Source organism: Pipistrellus hanaki, assembly GCF_964339955.1.
Source record: "Pipistrellus hanaki genome assembly, chromosome: 11".
In the NCBI taxonomy this organism is placed as follows: Eukaryota; Metazoa; Chordata; class Mammalia; order Chiroptera; family Vespertilionidae; genus Pipistrellus; species Pipistrellus hanaki.
In genome coordinates this window covers 44,702,922-44,725,618 of record NC_140513.1, presented here as the reverse complement: position 1 = coordinate 44,725,618, position 22,697 = coordinate 44,702,922, and the positions used below count along the sequence as shown (strand labels likewise).

Genomic DNA, 22,697 nt, shown 5'->3' with positions numbered 1-22,697 from the left:
TTAATGACATTCTTAGAATGATTTTTTTAAAATATAAAGTAACTTGGTTCTAGCATATTCAATAAAAAAAAAAAGGATTCACTTTTTATTTAGAGGCCTTTCTATCATTGCTTGTACATGTTTTTTTAATGCTATAGTAGTATATTATCATTCTTACACTTATGTCATACTAGCCTTTGCTATTTCTTTCACTCATTTTTTTCCTCAATCCTTCAAAGTATTCTGGCCTGATGTTGGTATTTGTCTCCATTCCTATCTTAGTGGATGGACTTTTATATGTAATGACTGGCATAGACTGTGCTTTAAAATAAGCAGGTGGTATTCATTAGTAAACCATGAAATGAGTGGATTGCATGACCAGCATTTCTTTTATAAGTTAACAAAGTTAAAAATAGAAAGAAATTAAAAGAATGTGCTCAATATAGTAAGAGTAATATTGTTTCATGAAACTTTGATTTTAAGTGTGTGTGTGTGTGTGTGTGTGTGTGTGTGTGTGAGAGAGAGAGAGAGAGAGAGAGAGAGAGAGAGAGAGAGAGACACTGTCAAAAGTTCATGTTTTGCTAGATTGTGCTGTTTTAAATTAATGAGTCAAGGAAGGGAGGGAGGGAGAGGAGAGAGAACGAAGTGAAGGGGGGGTGGAGAGAGTGTGTGTGTGTTAGAGTTAAGAGTTAGTGTTAGTTTGGCTAAAGATGGGAAATACACTGAGTGGCCAGATTACCATGATCTCTAAACGCATAATACTCTGGCTACTCAGTGTGTGTGTGTGTGTGTGTGTGTGTGTGTGTGTGTGTGTATTAGAGGCCTGGTGCATGAGTTCATGCATGGGTGGGGTCCAGCCAGCCTGGCCAGGAGGAGGGGACATGGGCAGTTGGCCAGCCTGCCTGCTGGTGGAACTCCTGATCAAGGGGACAATTTGCATATTAGCCTTTTATTATATAGGATGTACACTGGCCAAATTATTATGCGTTCAGAGATCATAATAATATGGCCACCCTGTGTAGACTATGACAATAGTGGTTCTTATGCCTGGTTTACAATTTGAATTCCATAGTATTATTCATAAAGGAAATGGACACCTATCTCCCAGGAAATAGGTCATTTGCTTCAAATAAGCAAATAATAGTAGATAATATTAGTAGTAAAGTTTTTTAAAAATATATCTTATTGATTTTTTTACAGAGAGAAAGGGAGAGGGATAGAGAGTTAGAAACATCAATGAGAGAGAAACAGCAATCAGCTGCCTCCTGCATACCCCCTACTGGGGATGTGCCTGTAACCAAGGTACATGCCCTTGACTGGAATCGAACCTGGAACCCTTCAGTCTGAAGGCCAACGCTCTATCCACTAAGCCAAACCAGCTAGAGCAGTCAGTAGTAAACTTTGTTATTACATGCAAAACTTAGAGCTTTGCCTCTCAAAATAATTTTATGTAAAGTTTTTAAAAATATTTGGAAGTTTCCCACATGTAAGAAGACTGATCATTATGTACTAAAGAAGTGAATTTATTTCCTTCACAAAAGCTCTAGCATTGTGACACTTAATGCCTCAGATTCTGCAAATTATTTTAACCATGGTGTTTTAAGTATCACATTTCTAATATTAAACATAAAAGTACTATATAGAAATGTTTAGCTGGAAGATTTGTTTCATGGTGTTTATTCTAAAATGCCTTCTTGCAAGTCTTCCTAATGAATTAAAGTGAATCCTATTTTGACCTCAACTAAACTAGAAATCAAACTTGTTTGCCTATTTATGTCCAGAAGAATCCAGGTTTATTTATATACCTTCTTAATATCTATATCTCAGTTTAAGGAAATAATTATCCCATCCCCGTTTAAAGTATACACTGTAGATATTCAAATGGTGGATTAGATTTATTTCTTTGTGTGTACTATAAAAGGACTACCGTATTTTTCGGACCATAAGACGCACCAGTTTTTAGAGAAGGGAAATGAAGAAAAAAAGATTCTGAAACAAATAGTGTCCTAAAATATTTTATGTGCATTAAAACCCAACATCACAGTCATAAACACATGTAATCAACCCTGTAAAGTAAACAGCAGCATTTAGAACCATTTTAGAGCCGGGCAAGCACACAGAGACCACACAGAGCCGGGCAAGTAAAAAAACTTTTTTTTTACAGTATATGTGTAGGCTATATTTGGACCATAAGACGCAGGGACTTTTTCCCCCCACTTCTGGGGGGAAAAAATGCGTCTTATGGTCCGAAAAATACGGTAACTATATCTGCCACTTTTTCCTAAGTGACATCAAACTTAGGAAAAAGTGCTTCTCAAACCTTAGATAGTATAAAAATAATCTGATGCCTTTATTTAAAATGAAAGTTCCTGGGTTTCAGCCTTGATTCAGTGGGTTTACCAGTAATCTGCATAGTGGTTAATCATATGGATTTTGGAACCAGGCAGTTTGGGTTTGAATGCCAACTTTACCATTAACTCTGAAACTTAGGTAAGTTACTGCATCTCTTTCCGATTTCAGTTTCTCATCTGTACAATGGATGATAATACTACCTTCCTCAAAGGGTTGTATTGAGGATTAAATGATAGAGCTTACTATTTTGTCACTTGGTATTATTATTTTTTTATTTATTTTTTTTTCAAATAAGCATGCCAGACGCTTCAGACAAAAAAATGCTGTGTTATGAGTAGGAAAATCAGTTAGGAATTGGCTCAAGAGCATTATCATTAGACCATTACCACTTTCTCCAGCTGCTTAAGTCCTTGAAAGAAATCTTAGATTTGGTCATGTTTCCTAAATCATGAAATCTCGTGATTAAGCTTATAAGAATTTAAAAAGTGAAAAGAACCAAGTAATATTATTTGCATCATTATATTTAACTAAAGGGAAAAACTTATGCTTAGCCCTACTCTAGTGTTGGGTTGAGTTATACAGTTGGCATATAGGGGAATTTGTCAAAATTTTTTTTAGTTAGAAATATTTGCAAAAAATCAGAAAATATTTTTATTTTAATAAAATTAATTTTTACCAAAAGCTTTTTACTTTAATTTGTTTAATTGAGAAAGAAATCTTATATATGAATTCTCATTTTGTACATAATTATAACAATATTATAGAAAGTATTTTTTATTTTTTATTTTTTAGAAAGTATTTTAAAACCTTAGGGTGTCAAGTCAAAATAAGTTTAAAACTTATTTTAAAACAAGTTTTTAAAATAGTTTAAAAGCCTTAGTTACCGTGACTCTGCTTTTCTTTGGTAATCAAAGTCTTTTATATAATGCACACTTGTTCCTATTCTATTATATATGTCATTTATCCTAAAGGCTGCTTTGCACAGGAAATTTAGAATCCAACTAAGACTTTAAAAGTATTGTTTTAAAATGTAAGCATAAACTCACTGAACCTTAATACCTCTAAAACAAACAAACAAAAAAACCCCTAGGGTTTTAAGTGCTTAACTTTGTTAAGGACCTTTTGATTATTATTTTGAATTGCTATCTCTTAAGTATTTCCAACTTCAGCTTTTTGTTTCACTTTTAACAACAGCATGGGTTTTTATTTACACCTTAAAATTCTTATGTACAATGTACAATATATATATAGTACATTGAGAAAACATTTTTAATATAGTTGTAAAAAAATTTAACTTGTTATGTTAATCAGATTTATTTTTTTATGTCACACAAGATATTCTTATTTGCAAGTTTTAAAGAATTCATTATTGCTGGTACGGTGATCATAAGAAGTGAATTTTCCTGTCAGTTTTAACAGATATTAATATAATTTTAACTTAAATACAGTATATATTTTTAATTTACACCATGCATGTAGTATTTTGCTCACAATTTTCATAATAAGTTATATAGGAATGTTTTATTAAAATGGTAGTGAACATGATCCATTCATTTGGACCTGTTCATTCTGACTTTTCTGCCTTGTATCCCTTTGCTTTTTAATGTAATTTGCTATATTGTTTTATTTTTGTATGTTACCTTACTCCTTTTGGAACAAATACAGTACATATCTCTAAAACCTTCTGAGTTTATAACCCAAAGGGCAAAATTTCTAACTTGAAGCAGTAATAAAGAATGAATTATTTTGTAATTTTTTTGAGATGTGGTAATGGGGTTCTTTTGATCTCTATGGGACTTCACTACTACGTACACACATTTCTGCTTCTTGAGTTGAAGAGCCGGCCTTTTAATATTTGCCATTTAATAAAAGTAAAGGGTTAGATATAGTAAATTAAATCCTAAAACTATAATACATTTCCAGTTGTTAGATGTTGTTTTGTTTTGTTTTATTTAGAAAGACCTCTAAAGAACATGTTATAGTAGAACATGTTATAGTAGAAGAAAACCTCTCTACCAGTGTGTTATCTTAGGTTAGTAACTGTTAGTTTTAACTAGCATGAATACACCTTTTTAGCCTAGGCCTGTGTTCGGCAAACTGTGGCTGGCGAGCCACATGCGGCTCTTTGGCCCCTTGAGTGTGGCCCTTCCACAAAATACCATGGCCTGGGCAAGTCTATTTTGAAGGAGTGGCTTTAGAAGAAGTTTAAGTTTTAAAAAATTGGATCTCAAAAGAAATTTCAATCGTTGTACTGTTGATATTTGGCTCTGTTGACTAATGAGTTTGCCGACCACTGGCCTAGGCCAAGGTTTGGACCGAATTACATATTTTGGTTCCTTTAGCTTGTGGCTGCATCATGGATTGCATCAAGTGAAAGGTTAACTTGAGAGTAGATTGAGACTGCCTTAAAGAGATTCTTCTTGGGGGATAAAACTCTTCTTGTAATCCCTGTAGTGTGACTGAAAATTGCTCTCATGAGTGTTGGCGATGCAGTCCAACTGTAATCTGAGCTGCTGTGGAGCTTTCCCCCAGCCCCTCTGAGGCCCTGAGCCTCAGATATGTTTTTCAAATTCAAGGCAATGAGAAAGAGGTTTTAATAGGTGTTTTGCTTTATTCAAGAAATGCATCTGTTTTCCTTATAAAGGCGAACTTATTGGATTGGTTGTATTTTTAAAATCATCATTTGAAGTTGAGTTTAAAGGCCACATGTATGCCTTACTTTGTAAAACAGAAGAACTATGACAGTTGCAAAAATCAAATTATTTTTTCTTTCAATATAAGTAGCAAAATTAGAATTATATTCATATACAAGAATTTGTAGTAGTGTAATTTGACCCTATTTTCAGTATGTTAGGTATGTAGTACAAATTTATGTAGAGAGAGGTATGTATTAATATACTAGAGGCCCGATGCATGAAATTCGTGCAAGGGGCTCGGCCCCTGCCCACCACGGTAGCTGCTTCTGCCTCGGCCCCCTGCTACCCTCGGCTTCATCAAGAAGGTCATCCAGAAGGACGTCCGGTCTAATTAGCATATTACACTTTTATAATTATAGATAAAGGGTATAAATTTTTAAGATATTAAGTCATTTTAAGATAATGTAAAAGTAAACATTGCTAAAACTTTTGACTTTCAAATTCAACAAAATTTATGTTTAAAAGTCATGTCCCTTTATATTCAATTTAAAGGAATAAATAACAGTTCTGAAGTCAAACCATGAATGATTTCCACAGTCTATGAGCTATATAAAAATAACACTTTCAAGTGGCTTACCCAGTTATTTAGTTGTACTAAATCAGTGCTCCTCAAACTTTAATGTGTATTTAGTGTTATTTTATTTATATAGCTCATAGACTGGAAACCATTCATGGTTTGATTTCAGAACTGTTATTTATTCCTTTAAGTTGAATATAAATATTTGTTGACCTCATGGCTAATTGTTTTTTGGGTTTTTTTTCCAATGCAAAACATTTTAATAGGTTGTCAAATATACAGTTACTAGAATTATCTAAATATCACTTATAAAAATCGGTATAGCACATTAGATGATTTGCTAATTGTTAATTAAAAGATCTTTACCTTTTTAAGTATGTGTTTAGTTGTAGGAATATATGTTTTCATTGTAACTATAAGTTTTTAAAAACTATATGCAAAATATGCCATTTTTTTTTATAAAATGAGACAGCTAAGATGTAAGTGAAAATTCTTCTGAGCTTTGCTATATGTGCAAATTAGAAATCTTTGTTGTGATATGAACTAGTACACCAAGTTCAGTGAAAAGGGGTGTAACCAATCATCTGTAAGTTATGGAACAAATTTTCCATGAGAGTCATAATAGATTTTATAGTGGGAAGTTTAGTTTCCACTGAATTCTTGCTAAAAATCTGGTATAGGGCCAACATTGTTCTTAGGCTTTAATAGAAATTGAAGACAATTTCATTCTTGAGGCACTTACCTGGTTAACCACTCCACTGCTTGACCATCAGCATTTCTTCCGTAACTCTAGACTGGCAAATAGAAATGCATAATTTGTAATAAATATTAGTTGTACTGTCCTGTTAATATATTTGTGTACTGTTTTCTACTCTGGAATTGTTTTTGAGTTACTTAATTATATAATCTTACCTGCTTTGTCAGTTCTGTGAGTTTGAAATTATGTAGCTATTTCTGATAATGGTATTTTAATATAATTTATAATATCTGTGATAAATTTTCCTTAGTCTATTAGGTTGAGCCATATTGCCATTTTTGTAGATCAAAGGCATATCAGCAATTTCATATAATTCAGCCTAAAAATAAAGGAAGTTTAAGGGACTCCTAGTCTCCTGTTTTATTCATTAGTCACTGGGAATGATCTTGTAACACTTCCTTTTGTTATTTTTGTTTATTTCTTTTAAAAGAAAGTATGACTTTTAGGAAAACAGTATTCTTACACATAAATTAATGAATAAAACAAACAAGGGCTGATGAATGAATGTATAGCTTTATAAGAGTATTTTTTAAATTATCACGCAGTATAAACATTACAGCAAGACTTTCATTAATCTAAAACTTTTCCTCTGTAGCTGGTTGTAGTTTTGTTTTAAAATATGAGCTTAAGCCAAAACCGGTTTGGCTCAGTGGATAGAGCATCAGCCTGCGGACTGAAGGGTCCCGGGTTCAATTCCGGTCAAGAGCATGTACCCTGGTTGCGGGCACATCCCCAGTAGGGGGTATGCAAGAGGCAGCTGATCGATGATTCTCTCTGATTGATGTTTCTAACTCTCTATCCTTCTCTCTTCCTCTCTGTATAAAATCAATAAAATATATTTTTTAAAAAATATGAGCTTAAAATATTTTAGGAAAAATGTTAAGTATATTAAACTAATTGGAAAAACTCGGTATAATTTTATGAGAACTAAAATGTAGTTACTAATATTTTTGTTGCTGACACTTTACAGTTTAAAACTTTAGTAATTAACTCAAGATAATTTGATTATTAATAATTGAAATTATTTTGGCCACTTTTAAATATTACTAAGTGAAATAAAATGAGCCACACAATTATGAAAGGAAAGGTGTGGAGATGGTCTTACTAAAGGACTACTAAAATCATATTAAGAATATGTACTTAATTTCATTTATGTCTTTGAATATATCACATGTAGTTAAAGTCCTTTATTAGCAATCCCAACACCAATAGTAGTTTGTTTAATTGTATAGTTAGCAAACCAAAGCAAAGGTATGACTGTTCTCCAGGGGTGCATTTATTCACCTACTAAGAGACTGCCTGGTGAAGTATTTCTTAAAAGGTGATTCAGTAACCTGTGAAATCAAGGGTGAGTTTCCAGATCTTTGTCATTCTGGTCTGAAAGTTAGGAATGTTAAAGTTACCTGTATTTTAAAGCAAACTGAGGAATAGGGAAGAGGGGTGAAACCACTGATGTTGAAATTTCAGCTATTTTTATACTAAGCCTGAAGTTCATACATCATAAAAAATATCTTTTAAAGTATCAACTGCGGAGCTTTCTTCGGTTTTAGCTATTACAAATAATTGCGAATTCAGTGTGTGTTGAAACAACTTCTGTTACCACATTTTGGGTGTTTTATATTATGTGTTATCAAGCTGTGTTTTTGTGTTTTATTTTAGCTTATTTGCACTAATCTTGATGAACTCAGGGACTTAATCACAAAAATCGAGAATGAACTCAAAGATCTGGAAAACAGTAGAAAAAAATCGGTAGGTGTTGATCCAAAAGTTCTATCTATTATTGTCAGCATAAAAATTTATTCCTTCTTTTTTCTAAAGTCTTTTTTATTTTGTTCTCCTGGATGACATAAAAATTTGCAATGAACAATAGAAAAATTGTTTCTTTTATTTCTCCTGTGTGGTCTGCTTTTTATTTTTAATAGGTAAAAATTGTGCCAGAGCAAGTAAATTAATTTTGTTTGCCTGGTTTATATCAGGTATAATTTTAGATATTTCCCAATATACTGGTTGGTCATTGTCTGACTGGTAATTTTTTGGGTAATGCTTTCCTTGGAAATATTCTTAATAATTATGTGCTTTCTATGGAAGTTTATTGCTTAGTAACATAAAATTTTAATTAGCTGTGATATAAAAGATGTACTAAATTGTTTAATCTTGCCCCAGATGTTTTTGATACATGCCTAAAAATGTCTTAAGAATCTTTGCCAGCTAAAGGTCTTTTTTTGACTTTCACTCTAAATTCATCCTTATTTCATATTGTTCTTGAGAATAGAGTATAGGGGCATTATATTTATTCATTCAATACTTGGTAAAACACCCAATTATTTATTTAATCAGTACTACCTATTTAACTGGCATTCATAGTTCGGTTATTTCACAAATTTGAAAATCAATCATCATTTTTAAAAATCCCTTTGTTTTATCCTTTAAGAATGTCATGGAGCCATTTTTAGGTCTTTGCTCAGAATCTGTTAATCTAGAATTAAAGTTAGTGATACAGCAAGCTTTATATAAACATATTTATAGTAGGTAGTCATTTTATATTCTATTTAGAAACGACATATTGGTAGCACTCTGAAGGGAGGAGATTGAAGTATCATAAAATTACAACCTTCCAATGTTATTTTAAAACAAGTGAAACAGCTTTAAGCATATCAGAAGTCCCTCATGTGGTACCCCTGAGAATATTGCTATAATCTAACAGATAGAATAATGTTCATAATGGTAATCACCTATTAACAAGAAAACATTATGTTCAATGTATAATCTGAGAATGCAAAAATAAGTATATTATAAAAATATTTTATTAAACATGATTTATACCCTTATTAGAATCTTTTCATATATATACTCACACACTTTTGGTATACGGACATTCTCTTAATATGAACACAATGTTTTTAAAATTTACTTCTGTGATGTATTTCACAAACAACATTTATATTAGACAATTTACTCCTCAGCCAAAGTATTCAAAAATATATTTGATTTTATATGCTCATAAAGGACTGATGTTATATAATAAGAACAAATAATATTTTAATCAGGGTGTTACAGGTTGTTTTTTTTTTTTTACAAAAGCTGTTTATTTTTAGTACATACTTTAGTACTTATTATTTTTTATACTTTGACTCCAAACAGAATTTTGTTAAATTAATTTTCTAATTGGTTTTTATGCTTTAGTAAAACATACTATCTTAATTTGTACTAATATTATAAATTAGGGTTTTGTTTTTAAGCATAATTGATTTATGTACTTATTTTTGTCATGTATTGTAAGAGAAAAAGACTTATACACACATCCTAGAGTTTCTCTATATAAAGCCATCTACCTCACTTCTATGTAGTATTGTGAGGCATAAGCATATTGTGAGTTTCCTTCACAGGAACAAGGAGAAGAGTGAAAAAACAAAACAAAAAAACAACACCTATAAATTACAAATACTTAGCACTCTAGTCCTTGGGGACATGAAGGGTTTAATTAATTAGATTTCATGTCTCTAAATTTTTAGCTTGTCCATGACTCCTGGTATTTGCATATCAGTTTTAAAATATGATTTCTGCTCTTCAAGAAATAGAAGTTCTTGGAATTGTACTTAGTGGGGATAATCTTATTGAGATTACCAATGTATAGGCTGCTTAAGAGATTTTCATGAACAGTTTATCCCAACCACTTAAATGGCCACATAGCATTCTAAAGAAAATACACAGTAAAAGTTTGCATTTCAGTATCATTCTTATTTTTTTTTTTCTACAAAAGCTAATACTGAGTGTGATAAATATTAGTTGCAGGAATTAACTTTATTGAATGTTTATGTTAATATTGAATACCAGTTAATTTATCTGGTCTAGTATCATTTGGAATACAGTATTCCATATTACTGAATTTTCTGCATAACTGAAATTCATCATTCAATGGAAAATTTCCTGCCTCCTTATACTGTGTTGAACACAATTTAACCCTTTTTTGATTACTGAAGTATCATTATGAATATCCATAATTGTACTGATACCCTAAAAATATCAGTAACTGAACATACACCAAAAGGTCTTTACGTTATGTATTATGAAGGTTTTTGTTTGTTTGTATTTTTGCTTTTGTGTCTTCATTGTCAGTCTGTCATTTCTTGTGTGTGTCCATGTACTTGCCTTGCATGATATGTACTGTGTATTACAAAGAAAGTAACCACATTTATTGGAAGTGGGTTCGTGGTAAGGACCTAAGGGGCTTTCTTAATAATGAAATGCCTGAACTTGGTGGTGATAATAACCATTTTGACCGATTCTTTGCTTCCTTCACTATTGCCAGACAAATAAAATTAATATTGGTCTTCATAAGAGGATATCACTGCCAAACTAAAATAATATTTAGAGTCAAAACAATTTATTCTCATAAACTTTCTTATTTACAATAATGGCTCCAATAACAAAGAAGGTATATTCTATATAAATATTCAGTTGTCATAAATGCCATTACTAAAGGTAGAAATTATATATGTGAGAGAGGATTTAAAATGGATTCATTATAAACACTTGGCTGCTTTAGCCAGTTTCTCTGCAGGGCCTTCCCATATACTGTTTTCTACCAAAGCAACAAGGAAGAATTATTCTGTTTCCTCCACCTTGCTCAACATTCCATTAAAAAGTTTTTTCTCCTTGGCTGGGTAGCAGTTGATTAGAGCATCAACCCAATATCCAAGATTGAGGATTTCATCCTGGTCAGGGCTCATAAAACAACCAATGAATGCGTAAATAAGTGGAACAACAAATGGATTCTCTCTCTCTCTCTTTTCCCTACCCCTTCTGTCTAAAATAATTTTTTAAATAATTTTTTAAAATCCTCACCCAAGGATATATTATATTGATATTTAGAGAGAGAGGAACATTTATGTGAGAGGGAAACGTTGATCACTTACATCCTTATATAACCTAACCGAACATCAAACCTATATATCTTTCTTAACAACTTAGAGGCTTTGCTATTTGCCATTGAGCCTCTCATTGTATTGGAAGATGTATAGTCTTTTAAAATCTGGGTTGAGCTATTTATTCTTGCAAGACAACTAGTTCTATTTATGGTTAATGTGAGGAGAGAAAAATGCTTTAAATTTCTTGAGTTTTCTCTAGCTCACTAGATCCCATACTTCATTTAGGAGCTTTTTTTTAAAAAAAAAAAAAAAAAAAAAGCTCAATATCCTAGAGATGCTATACTTAATTACCAGAGATTCGTTTAATGTCAAACAACTGGTTGAGGTAGAGGTATATAGTTGAACGAAGTCCTTTAGTTTTTTTTTTCTTTCTCATTATTATTTAGATCATAGAATTCTTTAGTGAGCTAAAGAAAAAATCATAACATTTTATTATTTTTATAGTTTTAGTCTTGAGATATAATTTTCATTTTCCTTAATTATATGGAAAATAACATTTTTCTACCTAGGAAGTTTATTAGTTTTCCAGAAAGATAGAATAAAGGTATTAATAAATTTGTCTGATCCTGTTGTATTTTAAATTTATTCAACATTATTGCTTTCTAAATAATCAAAATTGGAAAAATTTTGCCAAGCTTATACGGAGTGGTTATATTTCTGGTTATTTCATGTGACCCTTTTTTTCTCATATTGGCTTTATTTCCTTTTTTAGAAAAATATATTGATTTCAGAGAGGAAGAGAGAGAGAGAAATATCAATGATGAGAGGGAATCATTTGGCTACTTCCTGCACATTGGACTGGGCCCACAACCCAGACATGTGCCCTTGACTGGAATCAAACTCAGGATCCTTGGGTCCCAGGCCGATGCTGTATCCACTGAGCCAAACTGGCGAGAGCATTGGCTTTATTTCCTTATTTTTTTATGTCATAGTTTATATTTTCAAAGAGGTTTCCATCTTTTTTAATAAGCAAAGATCTGTATAAAGATTGGGTGTGAGGAGAAATGAACATTTGGCAAAAAAAAAAAAAAAATTCTTATTTATAAAAAAAGAAACCTTGTCTGGATTATATTATGACAAATGATGGAATGCTAGTCTTATCAAATAGGTAAACTAAAATTATAAGAGCACATCTTTTCTAATATACCTTTCAGCAATTAAGCACTTCTGCTCTGAGCAGAATTTAATATTTCTAAATATCATAATCAGTATATAAAAAAGCTATAAAATCGTCTATGCTCTTTAATCCTGTAGTCCTATTTGGGATTTAACATTTATTATCCCTATTTCACCCTTACCCACCCCCCAAAAAAGTAATTTACACAATGGTGTGTTCCACAGACTACCTCTAATATTGGAAATTTGGAAAAAGCTTGTATGTCCAATAGGGAGATGACTAACCAAACAGTAATATTAACACAGTGGTATATCATATAGCTAGCAAAATAAAATATTTGTAGATCATTGTTACTACATGGAAATATTTGTGAAATGTTAAATTTTTTAAAATGTACAAAATAATATGTGTGTAATGGTTACAATATATAAAAAGACATGTTAAAAGGAATTAGGAATTTCAAGTAATGAATGAAATTTTTATATATTAAGATTATTTAAATTCATCCTACAATAATACTTCTCCTGCCTAATCAAAGGCTATACATTAGCTAGACAATATTTTGGAGTCACAGAGTTCTTCATTAGCCAGTGGTTATCAAATCAGGGATAATTTTGCACTCCCACTACCCAACTCCTGAGACTTTTTAGTTGTCATAGTTGAAGATGTGGTACCGGCACTTAATGGATAGAGGCCAGTGATACTGCTTAAATATGCGACATTTTAATGATCCTATAATGCACAAATGCACATGATAGCCCTCCCCGCAATAACAAAGAATTATCTGGTCTCAAATGTTAGTTGTGTGGCCATTGTAAAACCCTGCCGGTAAGCCCGTATTTGCTAAGGGCTCTAGCCTCTAATTTTGTCTGCTGCTGCCAATTTATTATGCTGATATTTTGAAAATTATGTAAAAATCAATAAAATCATATATCATATCCCATAATTGAGAGTATTTTATTGCATTATTTACTCCTAATTCAGGCACTTATTTGATAGAATTTGTGACTGTCACTGTTAACATTTACCCTTTATGATTCTATCAGATAATTTTAAAATATTCTTTTTTCCACTTAAAAATGTTTTTATTAAGATATAGTTGAAAAAAAATTTTAAAGATATAATTGACATTAACACTCTAAATTTGAGGTGTGCATTGTGTTGATTTGATACATTTATATATTGCAAAATGTTTAGCTTCAGATCCATCTCAGCTGTCTTCACTCTATTATGATTTATGGCCTCCCTTAAGTTTATTAACCATTTGCCTTTTATCTTCCTTAGGAAATGAAGAAGTTACAGATAACATGCTTATATATTTTCTTTATTTATTTTTAGAAATATGATGTAATACATTTTTAAAAGTGAAGCACAGATAAATGGAAAAATAAAGTCAAATTATGCATAAAATTTCACTTATGTGAATTTATATGGACCCAAAAAACCTACCGTATTTTCCGGCGTATAAGACAACCCCCTAATTTTACAGTTAAAACAGGTTTAGGCCTCTATTCGCTGTATAAGACTATCCCTCCACTTCAAAGAAAAGACTTACTTTGCCGTCAAGATCTGCAGGTAATTTTTGTGCAATTTTGGTCTTTTGCCCCCGATTTTCGGTTGACTTTTTTTCGTTTCAAAAGTCGTCTTATACGCCGGAAAATACGGGTTATGGTAAAAGTTTAATATAAGTCAAAGAAGTTATTATACATTCATCTTATTTTCTAACACCTATAACAAATTTTACTTTATTATAGTGAAAGATTATGGGACTATTTCCTCCTCGTTTCCATTTCATATCTCATTGGCTCACAGTGAGGCATCAAATCAAAATTATTTTATAGTTAGATGTCTAGAATACAAATCTATTTTACTAGAGTGTGTAATGAACTTCAGGTATATTCAAAGTATTGAATATGCCCTAATTAATTTTATTTAATGGCTTTAGTTGTAGATATGGTTGCAGTAATCTCTAAATTGTCCTTAAGATTAATATTAAGTTTTGACAATTGAATCATTATCTGTATTGTTTTTTAATTCTAGATCTTCTGGTAAACTATTTAATGGTTAACAAAACTGAAAACTATCTCAGCTGTAAGGGGATTACTTTGTCTTTAAATAGTCATATTTAAATCTTTTTTTAAAAATTAAAGTGACCTTTTGGAAAACTTGCAACAGATAAGTTTCTTTACTTAGTTACAGATTCCAGTCTTATTCATTAGGAAAATACTAGAGACCCAGTGCACAACATGGGTAGGGTCCCTAGCAGCTGCTGGCTGACAGCCTGGGTCTCCTTTCATTCTATGCTGCCCCCTGGTGGTCAGTACATGTCTACCTCCCGTTGGTCAAACTTCTGTCTGTGGGGTCAATTTGCATATTAGCCTTTCATTATATAGGATTTCCTCAACATCTTTTGTGTCCTATGCATACTATCAGGAACTGGATAGGGAATCTAGAGCAGCGTTTTTCAACCGCTGTTCCGCGGCACACTATGTTGCCTGGTGTGCCGTAGGTGCAGACAAGACAAGAATTTTATAATTTTTCACTATTTTGTTTACTTAATATTTCATAATAAAGTAATTATAAAATACTTTCTTTGTGTTTATTTGATTCCTATTCAAGAGAATTACTTTATATATAGTCAATATAGGCACAGAGTTGAATTTTTTAACATTTTCTAATGGTGGTGTGCCTCGTGATTTTTTTCATGAAACAAGTGTGCCTTTGCCCAAAAAAGGTTGAAAAACACTGATCTAGAGATTGAAATTAAGTTCCTGTCCTCAAGGAAATCACTTACAGAGCTTAAGATTCTATCTTCAACACCTGGGGATAAATTATTAACTTTAATCAAGGGTTGGACTAGCTCCAGTTTTTTTAAATAAAAGATTAAATCTTCTATTTTCAAGCTGTGTTTATTCAGAAGTCACCATGCACTTGCTCATTTTCATTAATTGCATGTTTATATGTTACTTGAGAATAGTGTAGAAAAACACATAACATGAACTTTGTGAAGAATCAAATGTTAACTGACATGTTCAAAATAATAGTAAGAAAATAAAGCTAGATGACAGGAAATAGGAGGCAGAACAAAACATGACTGGTAAGACTATAGTCATTGAAATGTCTGAGAGCGCATTTTCATTTATCTATGGTAAGTCTACTTTGCCCAACTAAGAAGGATTTGAATCCCTATTAATACTGTTCACTATTTCTACTTACTGCAATTTGGCATAGTTTGAATCACATCAGGAAAACTTTCATAAAAAGAATATTTGAAACCCTCTTTTCTCCCAAAGAAAGTTCCAATTACAAGGGAGAAGGGTTGTTGGGTGTTTTTACATTAGGCATAGAAGTAATGCTGTGTATTTCCAGAATGGAGTGAGCTTCAAGCAAGGGTTAAACTAGGTAATATTTCCTTCTGTAGTGAGAGCTTCATAATAGTGTGGCTTTTATAATAAGTATGCCTTAAACGCTTTTGGATCACATATCTCACACGCTTATTCAAATATGAATAACATTTTAAATAACAAATTTTCTCAAAGCCCAAGTAAATTTATATTATCTTCTATTTAGTAATTATTTTGCCACCTCAGTGACCAGGGTTATGAACAACTGAATTTAAATTCTGGAGGTGCTTATGGCCAAAACTATGAGCTTCATCAATCTGGTAATATTAGATTCCCTTTTCCAATAATTAATAGTAACTGTCTCAACATTTCACTAAGAATGTGATATGTCATCCAGTTTTTCTTCTACAAATCCAAATGACACCGAAACTTGCAATTTTATTGATTTTGTTGATGTAGTTGCTGTCTTCCCGCTTTCTAGTTAAGTGCTAATTTAGAAATAAAATGCAAATTGCACATATGCTGTTCAGTATGGGATTTCTTTAAAATAAAGTACAAATATTTTCCTTCTCAAATTAGTCATAGATGAAAATGTGTAAGAGTACCTCAATAGAAAATACTAGCATGTGATAGCTCATATTAGAACTTCTGGCAATGTTAAAATATTTTTTAACTTTTTCCATTTTATATGCAAACATTTCATTATACTACCAAATTAGGACTGTTTCAGGGGTCTTTATCAAGATAAATGTGATGTCTTACCCACAAAACTGTGAATATATGAATATGGTGGTATTTTCTCTAGGTGTAGGCAATACGAAAATAAATAAATACTTATTACCCTTTCATGTAATATTACTTGGACTACAGGAATGCCAAGTTATTAGTTTATTAAAATACTTAATTATAGTTAATGTGATTTGTGCTGTTATTACACATCTGAATTTAAAATATTTGCAACTTTCCTTTGGATATTGCTAGTGATTTTAAATGAGACATCTTTGTGTATGAATTCATTTGGCTTTCCTGAAAGTTGTTTGCTTTTTATTTGAAAAGTATGATATATTATTATTTAAACAAATTCACCTAAATTTAACATTCAAACCACCTAAATTTATTAAAATGTGCAAAAATGTCCATGGTGGTGAGACAGTTGATAAATCTGGAATTTGTTTTCCTCTTTTCTTCCTTTTAGGTGTCTAATGTCCCCAACATCAGTAGATTGCCAACTCCCTCTCTTTGCAACACCGCAGCCAGCATTAGGCTGGTGCTGTCATACCCATTTCAGATTACTGCAACAGAATGGAGTTGTTCTTTAGTTGCAAGGTAAGTTTCCCTTCCCACTCATTTCATACACACAGACTCAGCTTTTCATTTTACAGTATTGTGCAGTTTTGTGATTTTTTTTAAGTTTCTTTTTCCACATGGCTCCTTAGGTTATTAATGTGTCACATTCAAAAACTTACAAAACTGCATAATATAATAAAGGACTTACCTTGTGACCATAGGCCAACTCCTTTTTTATAGTAATTCCTATGAGGTTAGAAAACCTCCACTGTTTGACATCTGGGACATCTTATGGAAAGGGAGCTGGCAATCTGCAGCTGCTGTGGACATTGGATGAGAAAGTACTGAAAGGTAAACTTAAAACTTAATCCATATTGTATGCCTTTGGTTCCATGGTTTATGCTTGAAATTCATACTGTATTCTATGTTAAAGTTTATAATACGTTCATTTAAATTATTTCCTCTTTTTTAAAGTGATTTTCAGTAGAGGTTTGAATTATTAAATTCACAGAACACATTGGGATTATTTTAGAAAATATTTGTTATCCCTGAAAATAGGATTCTAATTTTGAGAACAATTTATTTATCCTCATTTTTATACATGTTTATAAAGAAAAGTCAGAGCTAAATTTATATACATAAAGCTTATTAAGTATATTTTATTAGAGAAACAGTTATAGCTCTGTTCCACAAATGACCTTTTATGAATCCTTATACCTACCATCTTTATCTTTGATTCTATATTGATTAATGCCGATAAAGATTATAAGAGTTTTCTAATTTTTATTATATCCATATTCTGTCTTACATGTTTGAAAATAGGGGAATTACGTGTTTTTCTTATTTTTTAATTCACTTTTAAACTTTAGTTCCCTATAATTTTAAGTACTGTTGTAATTAAACAATGCATTTGATATTTTAATTTTTGCATTACAGAGATACTACCTGTAAATACAGATACTTACAACAAGATAGTCTCTTTTTTCTTTAGGAATTGCCTTTGTATAGGCCAAGAAAAATAGTAACATATTATCTGTATTTGTAAATCAAGTTGATCAGTCAGCAAAACTATTGCCTTTCTTTAGTTAATGATCTGACTTAAAAGTTCTGGCAATATTTGTTTGATTTAACATTAGACCCAAGTTAAGGTAAATTTTTACCATCTCTGACTAACTTAATTAGAAACTTAAGTTAGTCAGAGATGGTAAAAATTTTGTAACTTCTCCTTATATTAGTCCCATTGTATACTGTGACACTCTGAGATCATCTCTTATTAGAAAGGGATATATTATTTTAATTCAATTTGCTTTTATTTACCAAAGATGATAAATGAAAGAAGCAATGTGAGTTACTCTTTTACTACCAAGTAGTTAAAGTACCTTACCTCAAATACCAATCCCAGAGCAGTGATTCTGAACTTTTTAAAACCTGTGTCACCCTTTTAATCAACCTGAAAACTATGGACACCCATACTCCATGGCGGGGTATAGGAATGCCCTTCGTCAAGGTTGTGTTGTATTCTTTATTTGTATCTTATAGTCAAAACATTTTATCAGTCTTTCTCTGATTTGTGTTATGTAAGTAATAAACTTTTTGTTTGCTTTCCAAATTCAGAATGGTTAAATACACATTCTCAAATGTAAATGAAATATCATTCCATCACTATCTCAATTTGGGAATATGCAATGTAAAGAAAGGAAAGAAGGCAAAATATATATATATATAAAGTTAGAAGGCCATAGACATTCCCAAACAGGTCAGTGGGTAAGACAGAATTATATTGAAGTTAGAAATCTATTCTCTGATTAATATTTACTGACTCCTTCCTGTGTACATCAGCTAGTTCAGAAGTTTATTTCTGGGCATTGGATTAATTAAAATTTAATAAACCAAAAGAAAACCAAAAGGTGAAATCTTCCTAATATTTTAAAAATTTTCCTCTACAAAAATAAATGTTGCAATTTAGTAGAGACACAAACACAGATGACAAATGTCTTGCAATAATGACATCCAGTTGCACAGTCTTCCCTTCTTGTGCTTCACTTACCTAGTTCTAAGGTCCCACAAAGACTGGTAGTCTTTCTGCATTCCCATCCCATCACCATCACACTAATCCAAGCAGTAACCATCCTACCCAAGTTAATCTGCCCCATCTGACCCTCAGTTAAAAGGAATTCAGCATGCTTTGTATTCTCTGACCTTTTCACACTTTTCCAATTAATTATACCACAAAGAGTATATTTTCTCCACCTTCATTCATTTCTCTTTACTTTCTACTGACTTTAACTTAGGAAAAGTTTACTTCAACTCTCACCATTTTATTTTTGAGCTAAATGATAGTTAAGTAGAAAAATAACATTGTTGACATGCCCTGTTAAAGGGAAAAGTCTCCACCTTTTTTTTTTTTAATTTTCTATTTTATTTAATTTTATTTTATTTTAATTTCTTATTTGAAATAAAAACCTATCTCATTCCTCAAAGGATTTAGGGCAGCTGTCATTTGCCTTTTTTACCTTCCTCGGTTAGCTTTCCCTAGATGAAAGTTTTTTTCTGGTCAGTTTTATTGTTTATAATTTAACTAGAGGCCCAGTGCATGAATTCGTGCATGGGTGGGATCCAGCTGGCCTGGCCCCAGTTGGGGCGGATTGGAGCTGGGTCTGTTGGGATGAGGAGACGGCAGGAGGTTGGCCAGCTGGCCTGTCCCGATTGAGGCCCCATCAGGGCTGGGCCAGCAGGCCCCACCCCCAATTGGGGTTGGGGTGCCAATTAGGGGCCAGTGGCCTGGGTAAGGGGCTATGGGTAGTTGGCCAGCTGGCCCTGCCCCTGCCTCTGATGGGGGAGGGGCTGATCTGGGGTAGGGCCAGATAGGGGAGGAGGTGCAGGAGGTTGGCAGGCCCACCCCACCCACTATTGAGGTGGAGGGACGATCAGAGGTGGGACCAGCTGAGGGAGGGGCTGTGGGTTGATCAGGGTGGTGGGGACCCATTGGGGCATGGCCATCTGGGGGGAGGGGCTGATCAGGGTGGGAGAGTCCAATCAGGGGCAGGCAGGCAAAAAGAAGGGGCCTCAAGGTTAGCCGGCTTGCCCCACCCCCTGATCAGGCCTGTTTGCTGGCCACAGTGGTTGTCATGGTGACTGGTTCTTATGGTAGTTATCGTAGCTATGGTCGTTATGGTCATTATGGTCACTGGCTTTTTATATAAATTGCTTGTTTTCATGAGTTAGAATAAGCACTTCGTACTATTGCATAATATTCCTTTGACGGGGGGACTTTTGAGGTATAAATTATTGTTAACTTGGAAGTATTTGACAAAAGGGAAGATATATCTACATTAGCATATTATGAAATAAATTGATTTTTTTGAAAATTTTTTTCACAATGGTATGATTTATCATGCCACTAAGAAGACACAAGAATGAGTGAGCCTATTTATGTGCATGTGCACATAAAATCCCACATCTTCCTATTTTTAATAAACAATTTCCTTTCAAGATTAAAAAAAAAAAACACCTCAGTGGTAAAAATGTATTGTTTTTATGTACATAAACATTCTATAGGTTTAAAATACAAAAATTTTTGAGAGTAGGAACTGTACACTTAATCTCTCAGGTTTATATGTGATTAAAATTTCCATGACTGAAATCCTAAAGGCTTTAGATACATATACAATTGGGAAATTTATGCACAGATTTAGAATACATTTTGCTTTAGGGAGTGGTAATTTTTCTGCCTTAATGTTTTACAAACGTGCAATTGGCTCAACAGTTGCTATGATATGAAATTAATTCTTCACATGCTAAATATCCATAACATATGTAGTAGTGTGTATTTTGTTATTTAAAACAATAAAACAAGTGGGCTATATGGTATGTGAATTACATCTCAAAGCCATTACCCTCCACTACTCCCCCAAAAAAGAAAATATAATCTGTTATATAACAGTAAATGATGATGATGATGGAGGTGGTGATGTTGATAGGTGTATACTAACATTGTGGAGAATAGGGCATAAGCTACCTAGAGATATATCTTGAATAAATCTATGGGTACTACTAAAACGTATCTTTATTAGAGGTTTTTATGACCTATGTTAGATTGAATTTATATGTTACAGTTTTTAAGAACTAGTAATTTTAAGAACTTGAAGTTCAGCATCAGGCAGATGCGGGTTCACCTTATATGACTTTAAATCATTTATCGTTTGTTAAGTGAGACTGAAGTGCACATACCTCAGAAGAGTTTTCATACAGCTAGAGCGCGTATGCATTGTCATGCTCACTCCATCCGTCCCCTCTTCCCATTCCTCCCATGTGTGAATGAAATGCTTTTGAGTAATGCTTATTAGCAAATGGAGGAGGTGTCAGTAATTATTAACTCAGTATAGCGTTGCAGTATTGAAATGATGACAATGTATCAAATAAGGTTTATTACAGGATACATCATCCTTTCTGCAATCTTCTAGAAGAGATACTTGTTTCGTGGATATTGGTGTTTTAGTTTTTACTCAGAAAATAAGGGTTGACATTCATTTTTAGATTAAATCTAAGGGATTTACTTTTAAAATTGTGTTTTTAGGGCAAATGGTATCATCGGAGGCAAGCTGTAAAAGAATTGCATAGTACATTGATACGTCTTTTAAATGAACTGCTGCCATGGGAACCAAAATTAATGAAAGCTTTTCAAAGAAACAGGTAACTCAAGCTTTATAATTTGTTTTACTTACTTTATGTCTCTTAATTTAGGATTTATGGGAAGGTGTCCTAGAATATTTAGTAGTTTTCTATTGGTTTATAATTTAGCAGCTATTTTGAGTGCCTCCTGTGCACAAGAGACTTACCAAGCCCTGAAAAAAATAATGTTAATAAAACCCTTTCTCTGTGCCTTACATTCTTTTTCTTTATTGTGGTAAAATGCACAAAATTTATCATCCTAACCAGGTTTAAGTGTGCAGTTCAGTGATTTAAATACATTCACAATTTTTTGTTGCTATTATCCATCCATCTGAAGAACTAAAACTCTATACCTATTAACTTTGCATTTTCCCTGCTCCTTAGCCCCTGGTAACCACCATTCTATATTTTGTCTCTACAATTTTGACTGCTGTAAGTCCTTATATAATATACAACATTTTTCTTTTTGTGACTTGCTTATAGAATAATGTTCTCAAGGTTTATTCATGTTGCAGCATGTGTTAGAATTTTCTTCCTTTTTAAGACTGAATAATATTCCATTGTATGCATTTACCACATTTTCTTTAATGGACACTTAGGTAACAATTTTCATGTTTTTTTTAGCTATTATGAAAAATACTGTTATGCTATAGGTGTACAAATGTCTGCTTTTAATTCTTTGTGTATATACCCTGAGCTGGGATTGCCAGATCATATGGTAATTCTACTTTCAATATTTTGAGGAATCACCATATTGTTTTTTACAATGACTGTACAATTTTACATTCCCTACAAACTGTGTACAATGATTCCATTTTCTTACCAACAGCTGTTATTTTCTATTTTTTTTATAGTAGCTATCTTAATGAGCATGAAGTGAGTAGTATATTATAGTTTTGATTTGCATTTTTCTAATGATATTGAATATCTTTTCATGTGCTTATTGGTCCTTTGTGTATCTTTGGAGAAATGTTTATTTAAATTTTTTGGCAGTTATAATGTCAGTACTAAAGGCCCAGTGCATGAAATTCATGCATGGGGTGGTCTCT

The 22,697-nt window shown here is 32.4% G+C and overlaps 1 protein-coding gene across 2 annotated transcripts in view; it reads left to right on the top strand.

Moving 5' to 3' along the window:
• BRD10 (bromodomain containing 10) overlaps positions 1 to 22,697 on the top strand; it is an 81,417-nt gene that overhangs the window by 50,765 nt on the left and 7,955 nt on the right. For both annotated transcript variants that reach the window (XM_084899573.1, XM_084899574.1), the window contains exons 5-6: positions 7,961 to 8,050; positions 21,554 to 21,669. In XM_084899573.1, coding sequence (XP_084755699.1) covers positions 7,961 to 8,050; positions 21,554 to 21,669 — 206 coding nt within the window. The remainder of the gene's footprint in view (positions 1 to 7,960; positions 8,051 to 21,553; positions 21,670 to 22,697) is intronic.